Genomic DNA, 24,997 nt, shown 5'->3' on the forward strand with positions numbered 1-24,997 from the left:
TGCATTATAAACTTCTGTAAAGCACTTGTTGGGTCAAAGTGCTCACCACACATCTAGATAAGTTCCTTAGGGGGTCTACTTTCCAAAATGGTGTCACTTGTTAGGGGTTTCAATGTTTAGGCACATCAAGGGCTCTCTAAATGCAACATGGCGTCCCATCTCAATTCCAGTCAATTTTGCATTGAAAAGTCAAATGGCGCTCCTTCCCTTCCGAGCTCTGCCCTGCGCCCAAACAATGGTTTACACCCACATATGGGGTATCAGCGTACTCAGGACAAATTGCACAACAATTTTTGGGGTCCAATTTCTTCTCTCACCCTTGGGAAAATAAAAAATTGGGGGTGAAAAGATAATTTTTGTGAAAAAATATGATTTTTTATTTTTACGGCTCTGCATTATAAACTTCTGTAAAGCACTTGTTGGGTCAAAGTGCTCACCACACATCTAGATAAGTTCCTTAGGGGGTCTACTTTCCAAAATGGTGTCACTTGTGGGGGGTTTCAATGTTTAGGCACATCAGGGGCTCTCCAAATGCAACATGGCGTCCCATCTCAATTCCAGTCAATTTTGCATTGAAAAGTCAAATGGCGCTCCTTTGCTTCCAAGCTCTGCCATGCGCCCAAACTGTGGTTTACCCCCACATATGGGGTATCAGCGTACTCAGGAAAAATTGTACAACAACTTTTGGGGTCTATTTTCTCCTGTTACCCTTGGTAAAATAAAACAAATTGGAGCTGAAATAAATTTTGTGTGAAAAAAAGTTAAATGTTCATTTTTATTTAAACATTCCAAAAATTCCTGTGAAACACCTGAAGGGTTAATAAACTTCTTGAAAGTGGTTTTGAGTACCTTGAGGGGTGCAGTTTTTAGAATGGTGTCACACTTGGGTATTTTCTATCATATAGACCCGTCAAAATGACTTCAAATGAGATGTGGTCCCTAAAAAAAAATGGTGTTGTAAAAATGAGAAATTGCTGGTCAACTTTTAACCCTTATAACTCCGTCACAAAAAAAAATTTTGGTTCCAAAATTGTGCTGATGTAAAGTAGACATGTGGGAAATGTTATTTATTAAGTATTTTGTGTGACATATGTCTGTGATTTAAGGGCATAAAAATTCAAAGTTGGAAAATTGCGAAATTTTCAAAATTTTCGCCAAATATTCGTTTTTTTTCACAAATAAACGCAAGTTATATCGAAGAAATTTTACCACTAACATGAAGTACAATATGTCACGAGAAAACAATGTCAGAATCGCCAAGATCCGTTGAAGCGTTCCAGAGTTATAACCTCATAAAGGGACAGTGGTCAGAATTGTAAAAATTGGCCCGGTCATTAACGTGCAAACCACCCTCGGGGCTTAAGGGGTTAAAACTGCCTCCTGGTCTAGAAGGCAGGGAAATAAAATTGGTTTTTTTGGTGTTAAGGATAGTTTAGTTAAGAGAAAAAAAAAAAAATATATATATATTTTAAGGTTCATGCCACAACAAGTTTCATATAAATCCCATAGATGCAACTTCCATAAAAGCAGGTGACGGGATAATACACATGTACGTACACACGTATAACACACGGCTGACACAGAGTCACACATCGTCATAAATACAAACATTATATAAGGTGATTAAATAGGCTATATACAAGACGCACAAACTAGAAAAAAAAAAAAAGTATGTGTGTCCCTGGTCTTCTTTCCTCTAATAGTAACCTTGTGTACTACGAGACATTATTAACCTTCTTGCTGATAGAACCTCAATAAATGTAATACGAGGAGCTACTCCAAATCAGATAGATCTAACCATGGGAACCATGTTCTGGTTCTGACGTCTCATCCTTCGAAGACATCATTTTTCTTTCATCTCCAGAACCTTCATGGAGTCCTACAATGCCGAAGCATATGGCAGTAGAATATACAGCCTCCTGGGCTGAGACCGACCATGCACTAGCACATGGAATAGATGGTGGGGACAAGGTATGTCCTAAGCATGTACTAACTTATCTCATAGCTCAAGTTCCTATAGCCACGGTCCTGAAGAACCCATTTAAGGACAATTCTCTTGACAGAATACTGTCCAATGCATGGGTCCCTAGTGTGTAAAAAAACCAGCCAAATTCATGTTCCCGCAGGGAACGGTTATTCCTCAGTGCTCATATCTAGAAGTTTGCTGGTCAGTAGAACATGTTCTTCTTGGAATGAGGGTCCAGCAGACCGGATGAGGTCGGGTGAGGTTTCTCCATGTTTATTGGCATATAGACCACTTGTCGTATGTTCCCATATATGACTTCTACGTGAAGCTGTATTGTACAGCTTGTGGGATTGTGTCTTTTTTGAAGAAGTCTCCTTTGGATTCCATGCAATTAAATGCTTTGAAATTTCACCAAACCTCTGGATTAACCTCATGGACAACAAGTGCTTCAGGACATGATTAATGTGAACAAAACTTGGCTCTCCGCAACATTGGCCCCTGGCTAAAAAAGAAAAATTCCACTCATTGGGAAACAGAAGCCCCATGGGACTAAACATTGAAAGTGAAACTGGGTGGCTGAGGGTCACAGATCAGGCGGTGTGAGTGGCGATGTGTCGCTCTAGTAGAGTGCGGTGGGAAAAGTACTTATTGCAGAAGCAGCACTGGAAGCGCTCGGGTCGATGTGTGCGCATGTGCACGTTCAGGGAGCTCTTCTGGGTGAAGCGCTTGCAGCAAATGGAGCACTGGAACGCACGGACGCCGGTGTGGGTCACCATGTGTTTGAGCAGGTAATCCCGTAGTGAGAAGGATCTCCAGCAGATGCTACATTGATGGGGCTTTTCACCTAAGAGGAGGCAAAAGCAGAAAGTTCAGTGTCTCTGGTGAATGGTAATATCTACATAATTTCAGAGAGGAAAAACACATAAAAGGGCTACTATCATTTTTCTCAATTAGAGATCTCAAGTTATGGGTGGTTAGCAGGCTTCCAACTGAGACCGCTACTTTTCACTAAAACAAAAAAAAGTATTGAAGAGAATTCGTCACCAGGTTTTTGCCAATTACTCAGAGCAGCCTAATATAGGGACAGAGAGCCCGATTCCAGCGATGTGTCACTTACTATTTTATTTGCTGTAGTTTTGGTAAAAATCCCTGTTTTGTCAATAGATCATCATTAGCGGACTAGTAACCCTTCTGCCAGGTAGTCCTCCATAGTCAAGAGCTCTGTATAACCCCACCCATCACCGATTGGCAGCTTTCAGTGTACACTGTGCATAGGCAGAAATCTGCCAATCAGTGGGGGGGGTGAAGCAGAACTCAGCATTATGACAATTGGTAGATCTGCAGCAGATATAACAGGGATTTTGTCAAAATTTGAGCAAGAAATCAAGTAAGTGACATTGCTGGAATGAGAATGTATGACCCTACATCATGCTGTTCTCACATGGGGTAGGAAAAACCTGGTGGCAAATGGCCATAGACAGTGTATTGATGTAGAGGAGAGCAGCCAGGAGCTGAAAAACCATGTTACCCAGCAGTACTCCACAGTCCACTCATCCTAGTGACTAGTCGGGGGGTCCGCACAATCTCTGCAGCCACTATATTCCAAAAGGGGTTATCTGACCAATTCATTAAGATTAAGCCAAGAGAATGACATTCTTTTATTCCTTTCAGTAGCATTCAGGTTTCAGCCTCGGGGCAGCACCGGCTGAGTCACCGCTCTGTGTATAGAGAGGTGACTGTAATACCAAGCTGCTGTCCGTCAGTGCGGCGGTGTGAGGGGCTGTAGTTACAGCAGCCGAACACCATGCAGAGAGAAATAACCGTGCACCTCCATGACTGTAGCCCAAATGCTGCTGGGGAAAATAAAAGTTCATTTCCACTCGTCAGGGGGCAGCTTCAGAATGTCATTAACCTGCAGGTTAATATAATTTTTTTTTTTTATGTGACAGGTTCCTTTTAAGTTAATGAAACCATAAACTTGGAAAAGCTGTTGGCTACAAAGATATGAATGTCTTGAAATGCGTCAATCTGGCCCAAGTCTACATGGGGAGGTTCACTGCACAATTGGGAAGCAAGAATTACAAATTTTCAGCAGCAACAAATAAGATACAATAAAAAAAAAAAAAATACAAAAACAATAGCAATAAAGACAACCAGAACGCAAACCTCTATACTTTACACTGCAGGCTGCACCCAGAGAATAAACCTCCCATGCTCAAAAAGAACATGGTTCATACCGTTCCTCTCTTTGTTCCGGTATTCCAGATAGAGCTCCTATAGCCTGATCTCTCAGGGAGCATCTTATAAACATTTAGGTTCTCTAGCAACTTAATCAAAACTTCCGCTGCTAGCTGAAGGAGTAAATGGAAGGAATTTACTAGACGTGTTTAGCATGAAGTATGGCGGCTGGCCCCCATATACTCAGGATGTTTATCCCTCTGAATTATTTATTGCACTCTCTGTATAAACCCCGAGGCGTCTCTTAGAGGCTCCCATAAACGGTTACATAATGGGCTCGCTGAACTGAAAGAATGTCCAAAACTAAGTTTATCCCAGACTGAACCGCGAGAGAGAGAGAGAGCGAGAGAGAGCGAGAGCGAGAGAGAGAGAGAGCGAGAGAGAGAGAGAGCGAGAGAGAGCGAGAGCGCGAGAGAGCGAGAGCGCGAGAGAGAGAGCGCGAGAGAGAGAGAGCGCGAGAGAGAGAGAGAGCGAGAGAGAGAGAGAGCGAGAGAGAGAGAGAGCGAGAGAGAGAGAGCGAGAGAGAGAGAGAGCGAGAGAGAGAGAGAGCGAGAGAGAGCGAGAGAGAGAGAGAGCGAGAGAGAGAGAGAGCGAGAGAGAGAGAGAGCGAGAGAGAGAGAGAGCGAGAGAGAGAGAGAGCGAGAGAGAGAGAGCGAGAGAGAGAGAGCGAGAGAGCGAGAGAGAGAGCGAGAGAGAGAGAGAGAGAGAGCGCGAGAGAGAGAGAGCGCGAGAGAGAGAGAGCGCGAGAGAGAGAGCGCGAGAGAGAGAGAGCGCGAGAGAGAGAGAGGCGAGAGAGAGAGAGAGCGCGAGAGAGAGAGAGAGCGCGAGAGAGAGAGAGAGCGCGAGAGAGAGAGAGAGCGCGAGAGAGAGAGAGAGCGCGAGAGAGAGAGAGAGAGCGAGGAGAGAGAGAGCGCAGAGAGAGAGAGCGCGAGAGAGAGCGCGCGAGAGAGAGCGCGCGAGAGAGAGCGCGCGAGAGAGAGCGCGAGAGAGAGAGCGCGAGAGAGAGAGCGCGAGAGAGAGAGCGCGAGAGAGAGAGCGCGAGAGAGAGAGCGCGAGAGAGAGCGCGAGAGAGAGCGCGCGAGAGAGAGCGCGAGAGAGCGCGCGCGAGAGAGAGAGCGCGAGAGAGAGAGCGCGAGAGAGAGAGCGCGAGAGAGAGAGCGCGAGAGAGAGAGCGCGAGAGAGAGAGCGCGAGAGAGAGAGCGCGAGAGAGAGAGCGCGAGAGAGAGAGCGCGAGAGAGAGAGCGCGAGAGAGAGAGCGCGAGAGAGAGAGCGCGAGAGAGCGCGAGAGAGCGCGCGAGAGCGCGAGAGAGAGCGCGAGAGAGAGCGCGAGAGAGCGCGAGAGCGCGAGAGAGAGCGAGAGAGAGCGAGAGAGAGCGAGAGAGAGCGAGAGAGAGCGAGAGAGAGCGAGAGAGAGCGAGAGAGAGCGAGAGAGAGCGAGAGAGAGCGAGAGAGAGCGAGAGAGAGCTCCTTGCTAAAGTATTTGGCCCCCTGGAACTTTTCAACCTTTTCCCACATATCATGCTTCAAACAAAGATACCAAATGTACATTTTTGGTGAAGAATCAACAAGTGGAACACAATTGTGAAGTTGAATGAAATTTATTGGTTATTTTACATTTTTGTGGAAAATCAAAAACTGAAAAGTGGGGCGTACAATATTATTCGGCCCCTTTAACTTAATACTTTGTTGTTCCACCTTTTGCTGCGATTACAGCTGCAAGTTGCTTGGGTATGTCTCTATCAGTTTTGTACATCAAGAGACTGAAATTCTTGCCCATTCTTCCTTGGCAAACAGCTTGAGCTCAGTGAGGTTTGATGGAGATCGTTTGTGAACAGCAGTTTTCAGCTCTTTCCACAGATTCTCGATTGGATTGAGGTCTGGACTTAGACTTGGCCATTCTAACACCTGGATATGTTTATTTGTGAACCATTCCAGTGTAGATTTTGCTTTATGTTTGGGATCATTGTCTTGTTGGAAGACAAATCTCCGTCCCAGTCTCAGGTCTTTTGCAGACTCCAACAGGTTTTCTTCAAGAATGGTTCTGTATTTGGCTCCATCCATCTTCCCATCAATTTTAACCATCTTCCCTGTCCCTGCTGAAGAAAAGCAGGCCCAAACCATGATGCTGCCACCATGTTTGACAGTGGGGATGGTGTGTTCAGGGTGATGAGCTGTGTTGCCTTTACCCCAAACACATCGTCTGGCACTGTTGCCAAAAAGTTCGATTTTAGTTTCATCTGACCAGAGCATTTTCTTCCACATGTTTGGTGTGTCTCCCAGGTGGTTTGTTGCCAACTTTAAATGACACTTTTTATGGATATCTTTGAGAAATGGCTTTCTTCTTGCCACTCTTCCATAAAGGCCAGATTTGTGCAGTGTACGACTGATTGATGTCCTATGGACAGACTGTCCCACCTCAGCTGTAGATCTCTGCAGTTCATCCTGAGTGATCATGGACCTCTTGGCTGTGTCTCTGATCAGTCTTCTCCTTGTTTGAGATGAATGTTTAGAGGGACGGCCGGGTCTTGGTAGATTTGCAGTGGTATGCTACTCCTTCCATTTCAATATGATCGCTTGCACAGTGCTCCTTGGGATGTTTAAAGTTTTGGAAATCATTTAGTATCCAAATCCGGCTTTAAACTTCTCCACAACAGTATCACGGACCTGCCTGTTGTGTTCCTTGGTCTTCATGATGCTCTCTGTGCTTCAAACAGAACCCTGAGACTATCACAGAGCAGGTGCATTTATACGGAGACTTGATTACACTCAGGTGGATTATATTTATCATCATTAGGCATTTAGGACAACACTGGATCATTCAGAGATCCACAATGAACTTCTGGAGAGAGTTTGCTGCACTGAAAGTAAAGAGGCCGAATAATATTGCACGCCACACTTTTCAGTTTTTTAATTTCCATAAAAATTTAAAATAACCAATAAATTTCGTTTAACTTCACAGTTGTGTTCCACTTGTTGATTCTTCACCAAAAATTTACATTTGGTATCTTAAGGTTTGAAGCATGATATGTGGGAAAAGGTTGAAAAGTTCCAGGGGGCCGAATACTTTCGCAAGGCACTGTTGATTCCCTGGCTTTGGGTTCAGTCTGGGATAAACTTACTTTTGGACATTCTTTCAGTTCAGAGAGCCCATTATGTAACCGTTTACTTACTTGCTTACTCTACAGGAAATATTAAGAACCTGTGACCCTCCGCTCTGAATTTATTGGGAGTCTTTTTTGCCAACCTAACCAAATAATTTAACTGATCGTTCTGTTCCTGTGGTCCCCAAGGGTGTCCCACGTATCCCAATTTGCTAGGTCTAAATGAGCTTGAACGCCGACTCGTCACAGAGGACACACTGCCGGGCAATGTCCGGCTGTCTACTCCTTGTCCCCGCTTACATGGCTTATGACTGACTGCCCTGAGAACAGGGCTTGTGATGACGTTCAATGCCCTTAGGGATTCTGTCACACCATATTAAATGGGGATAGAGGTAAAGGAATGGATTTACTTGGCATAGTGGCCACCTCCATATCGGGACACAACGTGGCGGGTGGGCATCGCACCTCATTTTCTGCAAAAATACTAAAGCAAAAGAGTGTAAAGAGCTTTTAAGAACAGTTGCCTTTTCTTTGTAGCGATCATGACTTTTTCATGTGTACAGGACATGTTTGGATCACCAGCATGATCTTCATCTTAAAAACTATTCACATCTCACTACATGAACGCATTCGGCCTTTGGCACCAGAAGTACTAAATATAGGCATAGGCTCCCAGTCAAATAAAGGAGACCTCAGTTGGGGGTTAAAATGGGTACCTGTATTTAAAAAAAAAAAAAAAAAGTGTAACAATGCAGAAGGCTGCATGTAGCAAAACAGAAAAAAAAAAAAAAAAAAAATACTCCCCAAGTGTAGCTCTGACAAGATGTGAATCTCTCTACGCTAATCCCTAGCGCCTTTACTTTGCACGTCATAGCTGCTGCACCGCCTCTTATCAGGGGCCAGCCTGTAATAAACTTTAGGGTTATAACTCTAGGTTTTATCTTTTCAGTAAGCACAATTATGGGCTGCTTATCACTGTCTCTTATGCTGCACAGGGCTGACAGCTGGAAACTTTGTGTGCACTGCTTACATATCAGACACCAAGAAAATGGCTCCTTCAGCACACAGTAGCAATAGTATACAGAGATAAAGCATCAGTGTTGGCCCTGTACAACACTCTGGACAATAGCATAAACTGTAATTGCCTAAGGGTACCGTTACACAAAACGATTTACCAACGATCACGACCAGCGATACGACCTGGCCGTGATCGTTGGTAAAGGCCCCGTCTCACACAGCGACGCTGCAGCAATACAGACAACGATGCTGATCGCTGCAGCGTCGCTGTGTGGTCGCTGGGGAGCTGTCACACAGACAGCTCTCTCCAGCGACCAACGATCAGGGGAACGACTTCGGCATCGTTGAAACTGTCTTCAATGATGCCGAAGTCCCCCTGCAGCACCCGGGTAACCAGGGTAAACATCGGGTTACTAAGCGCAGGGCCGCGCTTAGTAACCCGATGTTTACCCTGGTTACCAGCGTGAATGTAAAAAAAAACAAACAGTACATACTCACCATCTGTTGCCCGTCAGGTCCCTTGCCGTCTGCTTCCTGCTCTGAGTGCCGTACAGTGAGAGCAGAGCGCAGCGGTGACGTCACTGCTGTGCTCTCACTTTACGGCGGCTCAGTCAGAGCAGGAAGCAGACGCCAAGGGACCTGACGGGCAACAGATGGTGAGTATGTACTGTTTGTTTTTTTTTACATTTACGCTGGTAACCAGGGTAAACATCGGGTTACTAAGCGCGGCCCTGCGCTTAGTAACCCGATGTTTACCCTGGTTACCAGTGAAGACATCGCTGGATCGGTGTCACACACACCGATTCAGCGATGTCAGCGGGACCTCAACGATCAAAAAAAGGTCCAGGCCATTCTGACACGACCAGCGATCTCGCAGCAGGGGCCTGATCGCTGGTACGTGTCACACATAGCGAGATCGCTACTGAGGTCGCTGTTGCGTCACAAAACTTGTGACTCAGCAGCGATCTCGCTAGCGATCTCGCTATGAGACGGGGCCTTAAGTCGTTGTGTGGTCGCTGGGGAGTTGTCACACAGACAGCTCTCCAGCGACCAATGATGCCGAAGTCCCCGGGTAACCAGGGTAAACATCGGGTTACTAAGCGCAGGGCCGCGCTTAGTAACCCGATGTTTACCCTGGTTACCAGCGTAAACGTAAAATAAAAAAAACACATACTCACATTCCGGTGCCCGGCGTCCGCTTCCCTGCACTCCTCCTGCATCCTGTGTAAGCGCCGGCCAAAGCAGAGCGGTGACGTCACCGCTGTGCTCTGCTTTCACTTTACGGCCGGCGCTCACAGTCAGTGCAGGGAAGCAGACGGCCGGGGACCTGACGGACACCGGAATGTGAGTATGTACTGTTTTTTTTTTTTTACATTTACGATGGTAACCAGGGTAAACATCGGGTTACTAAGTGCGGCCCTGCACTTAGTAACCCGATGTTTACCCTGGTTACAAGCAAACGCATCGCGATGACAGCGGGAGATCCAGCGACGAAATAAAGTTTCAAACGATCTGCTACGACGTACGATTCTCAGCGGGGTCCCTGATCGCCGCTGCGTGTCAGACACAGCGATATCGTATGGATATCGCTGGAACGTCACGGAGCGTACCGTCGTAGCGATCAAAGTGCCAATGTGAGACGGTACCCTAAGATACCAACCACAAGCTTAGCAAGCTGCTGGACATTACGTTACTAATTGGGTAGCTTGAGAGCACGGGTAATCGCTGCAGGAGCAATATAAGGTCACTCCTGTGCCCACTTTATAGCTGCAGCTGTAATGCACCGCCCCTGCCAGAAGAGGAAGCAAGGAGTGAGACAAGGGACCTGTGCAGCAGCACAAAAAGGAAGGCGGGGGAAATGAATAAATTATTGGGGATTTTTTAAATATCTTTAGACTTTAGGGTTAACCACATTTTAAACGTCTTGTTATGCTGATGTGGTCTATGCACTTAGCTCCATCAAGAGCAGCTATTAAGGGCAAATTAGAAATATACCAGAACTGCAATCCCATAGTATACATGTTTAATCTGGCTCTTTTCTCAATTACCACAAAAAAGAATTTGTGCTGCCTGCACTGTTTGCAGTTACTCTTACAATATCATGGAGATAAAAAAAACAAAACAAACAAAAAAAACAATGGGGCGGGTCCTCCCCCAAGCACGCGACACCCGAGGAGGCGGGTCCTCCCCCCAAGCCCACCACACCCGAGGAGGTGGGTCCTCCCCCCAAGGCCGCGGCACCCGAGGAGGCGGGTCCTCCCCCCAAGCCCACCACACCTGAGGAGGCAGGTCCTCCCCCAAGCCCACGGCACTTTCAGATGATCCTGCTACACATAGAAGCTGGACAAGACTCTGGTAATCCTTCCCCTGATGAGAGCACTTCTTTATACTGATCTTTCTTATCGCAGCTGCCATATTTGCATAGTAATACAGTTGGAGGAGTGTATAAATAAGCGTTGAGCGCTCTGCTTGCCGGAGGAAGGATGCGCTGTTCTCAAAGAAGTAGATCTCAGAAGATTCACCAGCTCACTGATATGCTAGTTAAGACTCTCCACTATGAGTGGGCTCAGACAACTATTGAACCCCTGTAATTACCAAAAGAACAACAATTCTTCATACAGCACTCGATGTCCAGCTTTTTTTTTGTTAGAAACCTCCCCAAATCATAATAGGACACAAAGCTTCGAAGAATAGACAGTTGCAATCAAGAACTAGAAGCTGCAAATTTACAGCAATCTGAACCGAACATCCCAAAATGCAGGGAGAAAGGGAGGATTTCCAAATTCAGTAGTAATTTATGTGCTTTACAGAACAGCCCTATAAGCAGGTCTCTACAGAAGAGCAGTAGGTGACACCAGTCTAAGGGCGGTAGTAACACTTAACAGGCAACTTATATACAATGACCGCGTCTGCTATTTCAGTTCTAAACTGGCATTTAAGCCACGTCCTAAATAAGAAAGTCAAAGTCTAAAAAGAAGAGAAAAATGATCCTGAAGGATAAACATAGAGAAGACAATCACAGACAAGACAGCTGCCAAGAGAACAGCTAGCCCCTGCCACACCATACACAACCTACACCTGCCAGGACCCGCACGTGACGGTATACCATGGATATAAACCACTATAATCCTCACAAATAATTACTGTACAGTGCTTCCCTGTACACAGCACACCCAAGTGTCTATCAATGATTTACAGACAGATGTCATAGTAATGGCGCAGAAAATATTCCCAAGTCACAGAGAAAATACATAAAGTTTAAAGATTCCCTTCCACATCTACAAGAATCAAATACCCTACAATACTGCTCCCTATGTACAAGAATCTAACTACTATAATACTGCTCCCTATGTACAAGAATATAACTACTATAATACTGCTCCCTATGTACAAGAATCTAACTACTATAATACTGCTCCCTATGTACAAGAATATAACAACTATAATACTACTCCTATGTACAAGAATATAACTACTATATTACTGCTACCTATGTACAAGAATATAACTACTATAATACTGCTCCCTATGTACAGGAATATAACTACTATAATACTGCCCCCATGTACAAGAATATAACTACTATAATACTGCCTATATGTACAGGAATATAACTACTATAAGGCCATGTTCACACTTTGCGGTTTTTACCACGGATCCTCGGCGATTTTGATGCTGCGGGTCCGCAGCAGTTTCCATAGCGTTTACATTAACATGTAAACCCTATGGAAACCGCAAACCGCAGTGCACATGCTGCGGGAAAAAACGCGCAGAAACGCAGCGGTTTACAACCCGCAGCATGTCACTTCTTTGTGCAGAATCGCAGCGATTCTGCACCCATAGAAATGCATTGACCCGCTTACTTCCCGCATGGGGCTGTGCCCACGATGCGGGAAGTAAGCAGATAATGTGCGGTTGCTACCCGGGGTGGAGGAGAGGAGACTCTCCTCCAGGCCCTGGGAAGCATAAATAGTGTAAAAAAAAAAAAGAATTAAAATAAAAAATGAGGCTATACTCACCTCTCAGCGCTGCACGCGGCCGTCCGGTCTGGGTTGCTGTGCGAGCAGGACCTGCGGTGACATCGCGGTCACATGACCGTGATGACGCCGCGGTCACATGACCGTGACGTCACGAAGGTCCTTCTCGGCACAGCATCTTTGGAACCGGAGCGCCGCGTGCAGCGCCGAGGAGATCCGGACATCAGAGGGTGAGTATAACCAATTTTTATTATTTTTAACATTACTATTGATGCTGCATATGCAGCATCAATAGTATAGGAGTAATCCCGCAGCGGAAATCGCAAAACAAACCGCAATAAATCTGCAGGGATAACCGCAGCGGTTTTGCCCTGCAGATTTATCAATTCCGCTGCGGGAGAACCCGCAGAGGACTCCGCAAAGTGTGCACACAGCCTAATACTGCTCCTATGTACAAGAATATAGCTACTATCAGGCTATGTGCACACGTCAGGATTTCTAGCAGAAATTTTCCTGACAAAAACCGGATATTTCTGCCAGAAATCCGCATGCATTGTTTGTGCGTTTTTTTCAAATGCATAGAATTGTGGGAAAAACGCGGAAAATCCGCAAAATTAATGAACATGCTGCTTTTTTTACCGCGATGCGTTTTTTTCGCGGAAAAAAACACACCATGTGCACAAAACATGCAGAATGCATTCTAAATGATAGAATGCATGCGTTTTTAATGAGTTTTTATCACGAAAAAAACGCGGAAAAACCTGAACGTGTGCACATACCCTAATACTGCCCCTATGTACAAGAATATAACTACTATAATACTGCCCCTATGTAAAAGAATATGCAGTGAAGGAAATAAGTATTTGATCCCTTGCTGATTTTATAAGTTTACCCACTAACAAAGACATGAACAGTCTATAATTTTAAGGGTAGGTTAACTTTAACATTGAGTGATAGAATATCAAAAATAAAATCCAGAAAATCACGCTGTATAAATTATATTTACTGTATTTGCAATGAGAAATAAGTATTTGATCCCCTACCAACCATTAAGAGTTCTGGCCCCTACAGACCAGTTAGATGCTCCTAATCAACTCGTTACCTGCATTAAAGACAGCTGTCTTACATAGTCACCTTTATAAAAGACTAGATGGTGGCCAGATTCTAACGCATCGGGTATTCTAGAATATGCATGTCCACGTAGTATATAGCACAGCCCACATAGTATATTGGTCAGCCACATAGCATATTGCCCAGCCACGCAGTATATAGCCCAGCCATGTAGTATATAGCCCAGCCCCGTAGTATATAGCACAGAGCCACGTAGTATATTGCCCAGCCACGCAGTATATTGCCCAGTGACGCAGTATATTGCCCAGTGACGCAGTATTCAGCACAGAGCCACGTAGTATAGTGCCCAGCGACGTAGTATAGTGCCCAGCGACGTAGTATACAGCACAGAGCCACGTAGTATATTGCCCAGCCACATAGTATATTGGCCAGCCACGTATTTCACAGGTTAAAAAATAAAAAATAAACACTCGCCTTCCGATCCGAGGGCCCCTTGTAGTTCTAACACACTCACCATACTTGTATTTGTGTCACCTGTGCGAGGTACAGGCGGCAGCTTCCGGTCCCAGCCTGCTCGCACAGGCGCGCAGGGCCTGTGATGACGTCGCGGTCACATGACCGTGACGTCATGGCAGGTCCTGCTCGCGCAGGGCCTGTGATGACGTTGCGGTCACATGACCGTGACGTCACGGCAGGTCCTTTCCGCGCAGGACTTGCGATGACGTCGCGGTCACATGACCGTGACGTCATGGCAGGTCCTTCTGCCAGACCATCCGTGCCAACGGAACGTGCCGGTTGCATCGCGAGGAGCGGAAAAGGCAGCATAGGTGAGTATATAATAATTTTTAATTTTTTTTATTATTTTTAACATTAGATGTTTTACTATTGGCGCTGCATAGGCTGCGTCAATAGTAAAAAACTTGGTCACACAGGGTTAATAGCAGCGGTAACGGAGTGCGTTACCCGCGGCCCGTTACCGCCGGCATTAACCCTGTGTGAGCGGTGAGCGGAGGGGTGTATGCGGGCGCCGGGCAGTGAGTGCAGGGAGTAAGGAGCGGCCATTTTCTTCCGGACTGTGCGCGTCGCTGATTGGTCGCGGCAGCCATGACAGGCAGCTGGCGATACCAATCAGTGAACGAATAACCGCGACAGACAGACAGAAGGACAGACAGACGGAAGTGACCCTTAGACAATTATATAGTAGATTCCTGTCCACAGACTCTCACCTCTACAACATGGGCAAGACCAAAGAGCTTTATAAAGATGTTCGGGACAAGATCATAGACTGTACAAAGCTGGAATGTGCTACAAAACCATAAGTAAGACGCTGGGTGAGAAGGAGACAACTGTTGGTGCAATAGTAAGAAAATGGAAGAAATACAAAATGACTGTCAATCGACATTGATCTGGGGCACCATGCAAAATCTCACCTCGTGGGGTATCCTTGATCATGAGGAAGGTGAGATCAGCCTAAAACTACACGGGGGGAACTCGTTAATGACCTCAAGCCAGCTGGGAGCACAGTCACCAAGAAGACCATTGGTAACACATTACGCCGTAAAGGTTTAAAATCCTGCAGCGCCCGCAAGGTCCCCCTGCTCAAGAAGGCACATGTGCAGGCCCATCTGAAGTTTGCCAATGAACACCTGGATGATTCTATGAGTGATTGGGAGAAAGTGCTGTGGTCAGATGATACAAAAATTGAGGTCTTTGGCATTAACTCAACTCGCCGTGTTTGGAGGAAGAGAAATGCTGCCTATGACCCAAAAAACACAATCCCCACTGTCAAGCATGGAGGTGGAAACATTATGTTGTGGGGGTGTTTCTCTGCTAAGGGCACAGGACTACTTCACTGCATCAATGGGAGAATGGATGGAGCCATGTACCGTAAAATCCTGAGTGACAACCTCCTTCCCTCCACCAGAACATTGAAAATGGGTCGTGGCTGGGTCTTCCAACAAGACAATGACCCAAAACACACAGCCATGACAACAAAGGAGTGGCTCAAAAAGAAGCACATTGAAGTCATGGAGTGGCCTAGCCAGTCTCCAGACCTTAATCCCATAGAAAACTTATGGAGGGAGTTGAAGCTCCGAATTGCCAAGCGACAGCCTCAAAATCTTAATGATTTAGAGATGATCTGCAAAGAGGAGTGGACCAAAAGTCCTCCTGACATGTGCGCAAACCTCATCATCAACTACAAAAAAACGTCTTACTGCAGTGCTTGCCAACAAGGATTTTACCAAGTATTAAGTCTTGTTTGCCAGAGGGATCAAATACTTATTTATCACTGCAAAATGCAAATAAATTTATATAATTTATATAATGTGATTTTCTGGATTTTATTTCTGATATTCTCTCTCTCAATGTTAAAATTAACCTACCCTTAAAATTATAGACTGTTCATGTCTCTGTCAGTGGGCAAACTTACAAAATCAGAAAGGAATCAAACACATATATCCTTCACTGTAACCACTATAATACCGCCCCCTATGTACGAGAATGCAACTACTATAATACTGCTATATACAAGAATACAACTACTATAATACTGCTCCTATGTACAAGAATATAAATCACTACAATACTGCCCCCTATGTATAAATATAACTACTATAATAATGGCCTCTAAGTAGTAGAATATGTAACTGCTATAACACTGCCACGTATGTGATTATTACTATAAGGACGATGTCACACTTGCGAGTGCAATGCGAGAAACTCGCATCAATACCTGACACTGCCGCCAGCATTCAGGACCGGAGTGTGGGGCTGCGTGTATTTCTATGCAGCTGAACGCTTCGGTCCCGAGTGCCGGCAGTAGTGCGGGTATTGATGCGAGTTTCTCGCACTGCACTCGCAAGTGTGACACCGGCCTAACACTGCTTCCAGTTTATCAGCATATATCTACTATAATAACCCTTTGTGGACAGGAATATGGAGAGCATATTCCCAACAGAATTTGCTTCATAACTGATGAAATCCTTACCAGAATGGATGAACATGTGTTTGGTATAATTTTTCCGTGAACTAAAGGTTTTCTGGCAGTGACTGCACACATAGGAAGGCTCCGGGTTACGGGAAGGTCCAGGACGTGGTGTCTGGTCATTTTGCAAATTTCCTGGGACCATATTAGAGTTCATTTGTACCACATTGCTTGCTCCATCTTGCTGGACGCTGAAAAAGCCCTGCGTGACTCCTGCCGGATTTTGGTTAGGATGAGTCAAGTGGAACTGGAAGATGCTGGGTGAACCGGTCGCCACCCCAGCTGAGACAGAGTTCTTAAGGTCTCTGGGTAGGACAGAAGCCACGAACGGCAGTCCTCTAGATTCAACAACTCTTGCATTAAAGGGTGGATTTGGCTTGAAGTCAGAACTGGCAACCACAGCCAAATTTCTCAAGCTGGAGCCATCCAAACTACAATCAGAGCGGAACTTCTCAGTGTTATCTATTGAACTCTCCCTGGCTCCTTCTGACAGGTTCTCTTCATTCTGCCATGGCGGTATAAAGGATTCGGAAAACACATCTTGGTTGGAGAAGAAATCCTGCCCCTCAGAAGAAAACTCCATCTGCCCTGTGGAGTCTTTCCTTCCACTGCTGGCGTTTTGCACTTTGTCGTCAGGGCTTCCGCTTTTATCGTTTTCTCCGCAGCTGGTGAAGGCTCCACTGCATTCACTGAACACAATACCGCCCTTCTCATCTTCAGTCTCCTCTTTGCCATTGTTCTCTTCAATCTCTTCGTCATCATCGTCCTCATCCTTTATGATGACTGGGACGGAATCAGAGAGCTGGAGGCGCACGGGCTGACGCTGCTTGCGGCTGTGACAACTCTGTGGAGCTTCAGCTTGCGGTAAGTAAGCAGTGGATATGCTTTCGCCATCGGACACGTGCTCAACTTCAGGCGCCATCTCTCTCACCTCCGGAAGCTGTCGCTGCTGTGACGATAACATGTCCCTCAATTTGTACCGCACTTCGGAAGCACACAGTAATTTTGGCGTTTCACTGACGGGTCCCATTTGTGAGATCATCTCTAACTCATTAGACCTCAAGGAAGACTGTAAAGAACAAGTGGAGTCTCTCACACCAATGGCTGATGGGCAGTCACCCTCCTTGATGGGCTGCTCTTGTATTTTGTTGATGGAAGACCTACTTTGTGGTCCACAAGATGCCATCGATCCACCAATAGACACGGGTTTGTTTGCTCTGCTCTGAGATATGATCTGCGTGCACTCATCAATCACCGTCTTAATCTGTAAGATACTGGCAGCCGTCAGAATCTGCAGTGCTTCAGACTGGGCAACCACCAGTGACCCGCTGTACATAAACTCCACTAGCTGCTGAACCACCTGGGTGGGAACAACTGGTGGGACCTCAATCTCAGAGTAACCCAGAAGAAGCTTGTCATGAAAGAAAGGGCTCCCCGCAGCAAGGACACAGCGATGGGCACGCAGGGTGGCATCGTGGATGTGCACGGTGACATCGCAGAAATGACCTCCAAGACGTTGAGCGTTCAGTGTCTCCAAGAGAGACTTACTGAAGTTCTGAAGGTGGATGTAGTGAACTGCATCTGCCATCATTCCTGAAGCGTAGTTTGCTATTTGAAGGAGAGAAAAAAAAAAAAAAAAAAAAAGAACAAGTTTCAATACAAAAGAAATCCCCAAGTTATCCAATGAGAAAATTCTCTAGAGATCAAGAGAACACCTCAAGATAAAAGCATATCCATGTGGAACATTAGTTTATTAGTTCTTTACCGTACTACAACAGACCAGGGTTTTGGCTAAGTGGACCTTTCACTGGACCTTTTTTTTTTTTTCTCTTACCTTCACCAATTGTCACTGTTCCACTGGTTCTGGATCCATTTTTTTTATTCAGTGCCCCTGAGTTCCAAAGTTTTGTCCCAAGCAACAAAAATTCATGCCAGTGTCTCATCCCCTTAAATGTGACAACAATTTTTTTTTTTTTTTTTTTTTTTTTTGGGGGGGGGGGGGGGGGGGGGAGGTCTCCCAAATTTGTTAACAGGCTAAAAAAAGATTCCAATAAGCAATATTTTCTTCTTTTTTTTTTATGAAGCTATGACCTTCTCTCTATAGGATGCAACTGTTTATGGACCATCGCCATAGAGTAGAAAAAGCAAACACTGACTGACTACAAGGGAAAATTTTCATATCGGACACACTTTATGAGGGGGAGGGGGTTGTAACTTTGGAACAGAGGTGCACAGAAAAAAAGAAAAAAAAAAAAAAAAAAAAAAGACTGTTCCAGACTCTGGAGCAGCTCCATTTGGAAGAGGTACCGAGTTTAAAAAACAAAAGGTCCTCTACGTCTAATTTTTCAAGGACCGTCCATAGGACATGTTTTAGAATTTCATTAGAAATACAAAATTAAAGGATTGTCCAGTATTAAAGCCATGGCTGTTTTTTGTTTTTCTTCTCAAAATAGTGCCACACCTATTCACAGGTTATTGCTGTGGAGCCTCATTCACTTTAATGGAGATGTAATTCAAAAACAAAATATATTTTGTTAGCGGAAAGTCAAATGTGAAACACCCTACACTTGTACTGCTTTCTTATTGATTTGGGGGTTCATAGCATTATTTTCAATATGCAGCATGCTCTAGGTGTGAGTTGTTATTGGTAGGTTTCCCTATTATAATGCCAATGTGAAGGACACCTATCTTACGGTGTAGGTTACGTGGAAAGGTGGCAAATTATTACACATTTATCAACTTTTTCCTAATCAAATTCATTGTTCGAGGGACTGTCAGCAAAGAATGACTGATCAAACCAAGCACGAGCTGGGTGCATAGGGATGTGTCCAATCATTTATATACTTCCCACCTGCTTGTTTTGCCATCTATCAGCACCATAATAATAATAATAATATTAACCCAGATTCATGGAGAACCACAATGTTCTTTCTGAACTTGATGAGAGGTGCGGTGGAGTCAGCCGCTCATTCATGAAGAGGTGCATCTGTCTGTATGAATCTGGACCGCCTGACGAGTGGTGTGCGGCTCAGTGCTCCACGCCACAAATCTCACTCGTGTCAGGTACTGGAACGCCACAGTACATCATGAATAAGATGAGCTGTGGTGTCACGCTCCTATTCAGCCCATTTCGGCAGTGCTTGAAGCAACAGGCGTAAAATTGCCAAAAGTATCAAAAACTTGTCGCATCTCTGAACGGCACCAACATTTTTTGACTTTTCAAAGTTTTTACGACACTTTTGAAAGTAAAAGCTTTGATGAATGGGGCCAATGTGTAACAGCAGATTACACTGCACATTAATTACTTCATGCCAGGATTACAAAGGATACAGATATAAAATTAAAAAAAAAAAAAAAAAAAAAAAAAAGACATACAGACTAACCAGTAATTAGGAGGGCACTCCCTACACCAGCAGCACAGCATGAAAGTAATAACTGGGTGGAAGGTCCATCCTGTAGAGCTATGTGTATATATAAATACATGCCAGCATGTTTATATATACACACAACCCCCTCCTATTCTATACACTGAGTACTGTATATAGGAGGGGTGTGTGTGTGTGTGTGTGTGTGTGTGTGTGTGTGTGTGTGTGTGTGTGTGTATATATATATATATATACACACACGCACATATGCACACAGTACAGGACCTCCTTCTGCTGTATACACTGAGCAATGTATGTAGGAGGGGGTTGTGTGTGTGTGTGTGTGTGTATGTATTTATATATATATATATATATACACATACATACATACACATACACACAGTACATAACCTCCTATTGTATGCACTGAGTACTGTATATAGGAGGGGGTTGTGTAAAATATTATATACATAGACAGAGTACAGAACCACCTCCTACTGTATACACTTTGTAATGTATATAGGAGGGGATAAATTATATACACACACCCATCCTAATGTATACATTGACTATTGTAATGGGGGGGGGATTATATATATGTACATACATACATACACACAACCCCCTCCTATTGTACACACACATTGCATACACACACGGATCCCTGCAGCCATACATCACCCAGGCCAGTGGACACATGCAGTGTGGGCACAGTGTATTTGGAGAGGGTCACGTTGTGGGGCACACTGGGGGTGCAGGACATTTGGGAGACTGTACCGTACGGTCACCGGACCTGTAGGTCAGTGGGGGAGCGGCAGGGAATCTTCCTCTGTGGATTTCGCTACATGTAAACCCTGCGGACACTGAAAATCGTGGAGTCTGGATGAAATCCGCAGAATCGATGGCACCGGATTTTACAAACACGACGTCAATTTTTTAAATCTCTTTACCCCCCAGGACAGGCGTTACGTTTGGTCACATCTCGCCCCTTTTCCTGCTACTACAGGGCGGCCAGTCTGACACTTGTAGTGCATGCTGAGCATGCGGGGCTGTCACTGTGCGGGGTTAATGAGAGACCATCGTCCTGTATAGGAGAAATGCGGTTTAGGGTCAGGGGTGCTGCTGGGGTCTAGTGGCCGTCCTCCTATGGGCGCCATTATTATATACCTCAGTATGAAGCACCAGAGCAGCTGCCGTATACAACGCTACTCACCGGCTCTCCCGGGGGCGCGCAGCCGCGCGTTCTCGCTCCTGGCACTAGTCAGGATGTTCCTGCACGGGGCCCGCTGCCCTCCGGGATTCCGCTGCGGCGGGGAGGAGGACGGGGAGCTCTCCGGGGCCGCCAGTCTCTGACTTGTAGTCCGCACAGAAGAGCGGCGCCTCTGGGAACAAAACGGCAGCAGCAGCGGGGCCAGGCGGCTCTCTAGCGCATGCGCAGTATGTCTCACCAGCCAGACACAAAATAACTTTATTTACAGGAACAAAGATCGCAATTCTCTGTTCTATTATCTGAGCAGACACAGGGCAGTCTAGGAGGGCGGGGCTGATGCTTGTGCCTGATCGGTGTGTGAGCAGCATGTCCGCGCTCACCCTCAGTGTGTGCACAGCAGGGCAAGCCGCCATACTGTGCACCTGGCGGTGTGTGCAGACATGGCCCCAGTGTGATAAATATGTATGTGTGACTGTCAGCAGCCATTACCTTTCTTCTGTGACCTGGACGGACTGCTCCGCAAAATAATGCAATCCAGGAGTGTGAGAATCTCGCTGAGATTCCTGTCAGGCGCCAGCTAAGACCCTCACAGCCAGGGACACTGATCCCTGATAGTGATGGGCCCCCATGGCTTCTGATGATTGCCTGAAAAGCTCAGTGCTTGGTGGTTACAATAAGAGTCTCCAGAGTCCAGACGTGTACACGGGCCCACCGCTCTCCAGACGTGTACACGGGCCCACCGCTCTCCAGACGTGTACACGGGCCCACCGCCCTCCAGACGTGTACATGGGCCCACCGCTCTCCAGACGTGTACATGGGCCCACCGCTCTCCAGACGTGTACATGGGCCCACCGCTCTCCAGACGTGTACATGGGCCCACCGCTCTCCAGACGTGTACACGGGCCCACTGCCCTCCAGACGTGTACATGGGCCCACCGCTCTCCAGACGTGTACACGGGCCCGCCGCCCTCCAGACATGTACACGGGCCCGCCGCCCTCCAGACGTGTACACGGGTCCGCCGCCCTCCAGACGTGTACACGGGCCCGCCGCCCTCCAGACGTGTACACGGGCCCGCCGCTCTCCAGACGTGTACACGGGCCCGCCGCTCTCCAGACGTGTACACGGGCCCGCCGCTCTCCAGACGTGTACACGGGCCCGCCGCTCTCCAGACGTGTACACGGGCCCGCCGCTCTCCAGACGTGTACACGGGCCCACCGCTCTCCAGACGTGTACACGGGCCCTCCAGACGTGTACACGGGCCCGCCGCCCTCCAGACGTGTACACGGGCCCGCCGCCCTCCAGACGTGTACACGGGCCCGCCGCCCTCCAGACGTGTACACGGGCCCGCCGCCCTCCAGACGTGTACACGGGCCCGCCGCCCTCCAGACGTGTACACGGGCCCGCCGCCCTCCAGACGTGTACACGGGCCCACCGCCCTCCAGACGTGTACCCGGGTCCGCCGCCCTCCAGACGTGTACACGGGCCCGCCGCCCTCCAGACGTGTACACGGGCCCGCCGCCCTCCAGACGTGTACACGGGCCCGCCGCTCTCCAGACGTGTACACGGGCCCGCCGCTCTCCAGACGTGTACACGGGCCCGCCGCTCTCCAGACGTGTACACGGGCCCGCCGCTCTCCAGACGTGTACACGGGCCCGCCGCTCTCCAGACGTGTACACGGGCCCGCCGCCCTCCAGACGTGTACACGGGCCCACCGCCCTCCAGACGTGTACACGGGCCCGCGCCCTCCAGACGTGTACACGGGCCCACCGCTCTCCAGACATTTACACGGGCCCACCGCTCTCCAGACGTGTACACGGGCCCACCGCCCTCCAGACGTGTACACGGGCCCACCGCCCTCCAGACGTGTACACGAGCCCACCGCTCTCCAGACGTGTACACGGGCCCACCGGCCTCCAGACATGTACACGGGCCCACCGCTCTCCAGACGTTTACACGGGCCCACCGCCCTCCAGACATGTACACGGGCCCACCGCTCTCCAGACGTGTACACGGGCCCACCGCTCTCCAGACGTGTACACGGGCCCTCCAGACGTGTACACGGGCCCACCGCCCTCCAGACATGTACACAGGCCCGCCACTCTCCAGACGTGTACACGGGCCCGCCGCTCTCCAGACGTGTACACGGGCCCGCCGCTCTCCAGACGTGTACACGGGCCCGCCGCTCTCCAGACGTGTATACGGGCCCGCCGCTCTCCAGACGTGTACACGGGCCCACCGCTCTCCAGACGTGTACACGGGCCCGCCGCCCTCCAGACGTGTACACGGGCCCGCCGCCCTCCAGACGTGTACACGGGCCCACCGCCCTCCAGACGTGTACACGTTCGCTTCCTCCTGCCAGGTCTTACAAGTGGCCTATGGCCACAGATTCCACTTAAAAAGCCTGCAGCAAAGGGTTGGGTGTGTCAGTGTTGGTTTGCAAACTGCTGAGCAGGAGGCTCTGCAACATCCGGCTGATGTGAAATAACGGAGCCAAGGGAAGCCAAACTGCCTGGCACCCCTCAGCGTGACACAGCAGTGCAGTTGCCCACGGCAACGGTCTCTGATACGGACTGTCTTGACACCCCGGCTGCAATCCGGAGGATACCATTTGCTTTCCATTTGTGAGTTTCTTTGGACATTAAAGACATTTGCTTTCAACTTTTAAGTTGTCCCTGCCTATCTGTTGTGCTGCACTACAAAGATGAGAAAAATGACACTTTGTCCAAATTTCTGGTTTTTATACGAGTTATGACTAAAACAGTCCGTAGCTCGCGCCGTTGTAAGTTATTACCACTACAGTCAAAGCCATTATAAGACAAATGAATCGAAGTGGTTTCAGAGCTCAGAATTTTGTTTCTAAAGGAAAAGTTGGTGGAACCAGCGGGAGTACGTCTCCCTATCATGGTTCCCTTAAATTCCAAAATGTCTCCAGACCTTTTTTTATAAAGGATAAGCAGAGGTAAGCCTGGTGTCATTAGTAAGAGTAAGCAGTGGACTTATAAGGATACTTATAAGGATACTGTCGTCTGTATTTGCTTTATATAGGAGCAGTCTATTTCATGGTGCGCACCCTCCTGTCATCCTTCAAGCTCAGCTAAATATATAGATAGATGGAGATATATATGGAAAGTAATCATCTATTTCCCATCCAGGCTTTGTATAGAATCAGTGAGGTTGTGTTCTCTGCAAACTGCCATCCTAAATATAACAACACAGTACATGTCTCCGCATAATACGGGCATGTTCACACCTTGTGTTTTTGCCATGAAAAAATGCAGCATTTTACTGTACCAGCAAAATCAATGAGATTTTCTCCTATAAAGGCCCCACTTCATCATTGCTGATTCTCCAGTTTTCTGGACTGATTTGCTCCTTTTAAGCATTAGCAGTTTATTCTCTATACGGTTTGCGCCACTTTGTAAGGCTACGTTCACATTAGCGTTCTGCGGCGCAGCGTCGGGTGCCACAGCGTCGCCGCATGCGTCATGCGCCCCTATATTTAACATGGGGGCGCATGGACATGCGTTGCACTTGCGTTTTGCGACGCATGCGTCCCTGCGGCGCCCGCGTCATGGCGCAGAGGACGCTACAAGTTGCATTTTTTGGGCGTCCAAAATCAACCAAAAAAAGGACGCATGCGTCGCAAAACGCAGCGTTGTGCATGCGTTTTGCTGCGTTTTTGTTTGCGTTGTGCGTTGCGTCGCCGACGCTGCGGCGCACAACGCAAATGTGAACGTAGCCTTAGTTGTCTTTCTTTTTTTAAGTCCCTTTTTTTATCTCCTCAAAACCTTTGGTTATCCACATGTTTCAGACAGATTAATGAAATGCGACTTTTACCAATTGTCGTATTTTTTTTTATCTTTCTTAGGAGAATATCTATGGGTGCAGAATTGTTGGGAAACTATTAGGGTATGTGCACACGCTGCGGATTTCGCTGCGGAACCGCAGCGTTACCGCAACTGCGGGTCCGCAGCGGTTTCCCATGAGTTTACAGTACAATGTAAACCTATGGGAAACGAAATCCGCAGTGCACATGCTGCGGAAAAAAACGCGCAGAAACGCAGC

General features: G+C 47.2%; 1 protein-coding gene across 1 annotated transcript; it reads right to left on the minus strand.

Moving 5' to 3' along the window:
• Positions 1–651: 651 nt before the first annotated feature.
• On the minus strand, positions 652–21,679 carry ZBTB45 (zinc finger and BTB domain containing 45). Its single transcript, XM_077250442.1, has 3 exons — positions 20,935–21,679; positions 16,360–17,964; positions 652–2,810 (listed from the first exon to the last, which is right to left on the minus strand). Exons 2-3 carry the CDS (start codon positions 17,945–17,947, stop codon positions 2,557–2,559), a joined length of 1,842 nt encoding a protein of 613 aa, XP_077106557.1. The 5' UTR covers positions 17,948–17,964; positions 20,935–21,679; the 3' UTR covers positions 652–2,556.
• Between the last annotated feature and the right edge of the window lie 3,318 nt (positions 21,680–24,997).

Source organism: Ranitomeya variabilis, chromosome 4 (genome assembly GCF_051348905.1).
Source record: "Ranitomeya variabilis isolate aRanVar5 chromosome 4, aRanVar5.hap1, whole genome shotgun sequence".
Taxonomy (NCBI): Eukaryota; Metazoa; Chordata; class Amphibia; order Anura; family Dendrobatidae; genus Ranitomeya; species Ranitomeya variabilis.

What these genes read in the sequence shown, in the direction of transcription:
- ZBTB45 (XM_077250442.1), bottom strand. Translation starts at nt 17,947, where the DNA reads ATGATGGCAGATGCAGTTCACTACATCCACCTTCAGAACTTCAGTAAG. An exon ending in ACACATGTTCATCCATTCTG is followed by an intron (nt 2,811 to 16,359) that starts GTAAGGATTTCA and finishes GCCTCCTCTTAG; the next exon opens with GTGAAAAGCCCCATCAATGT.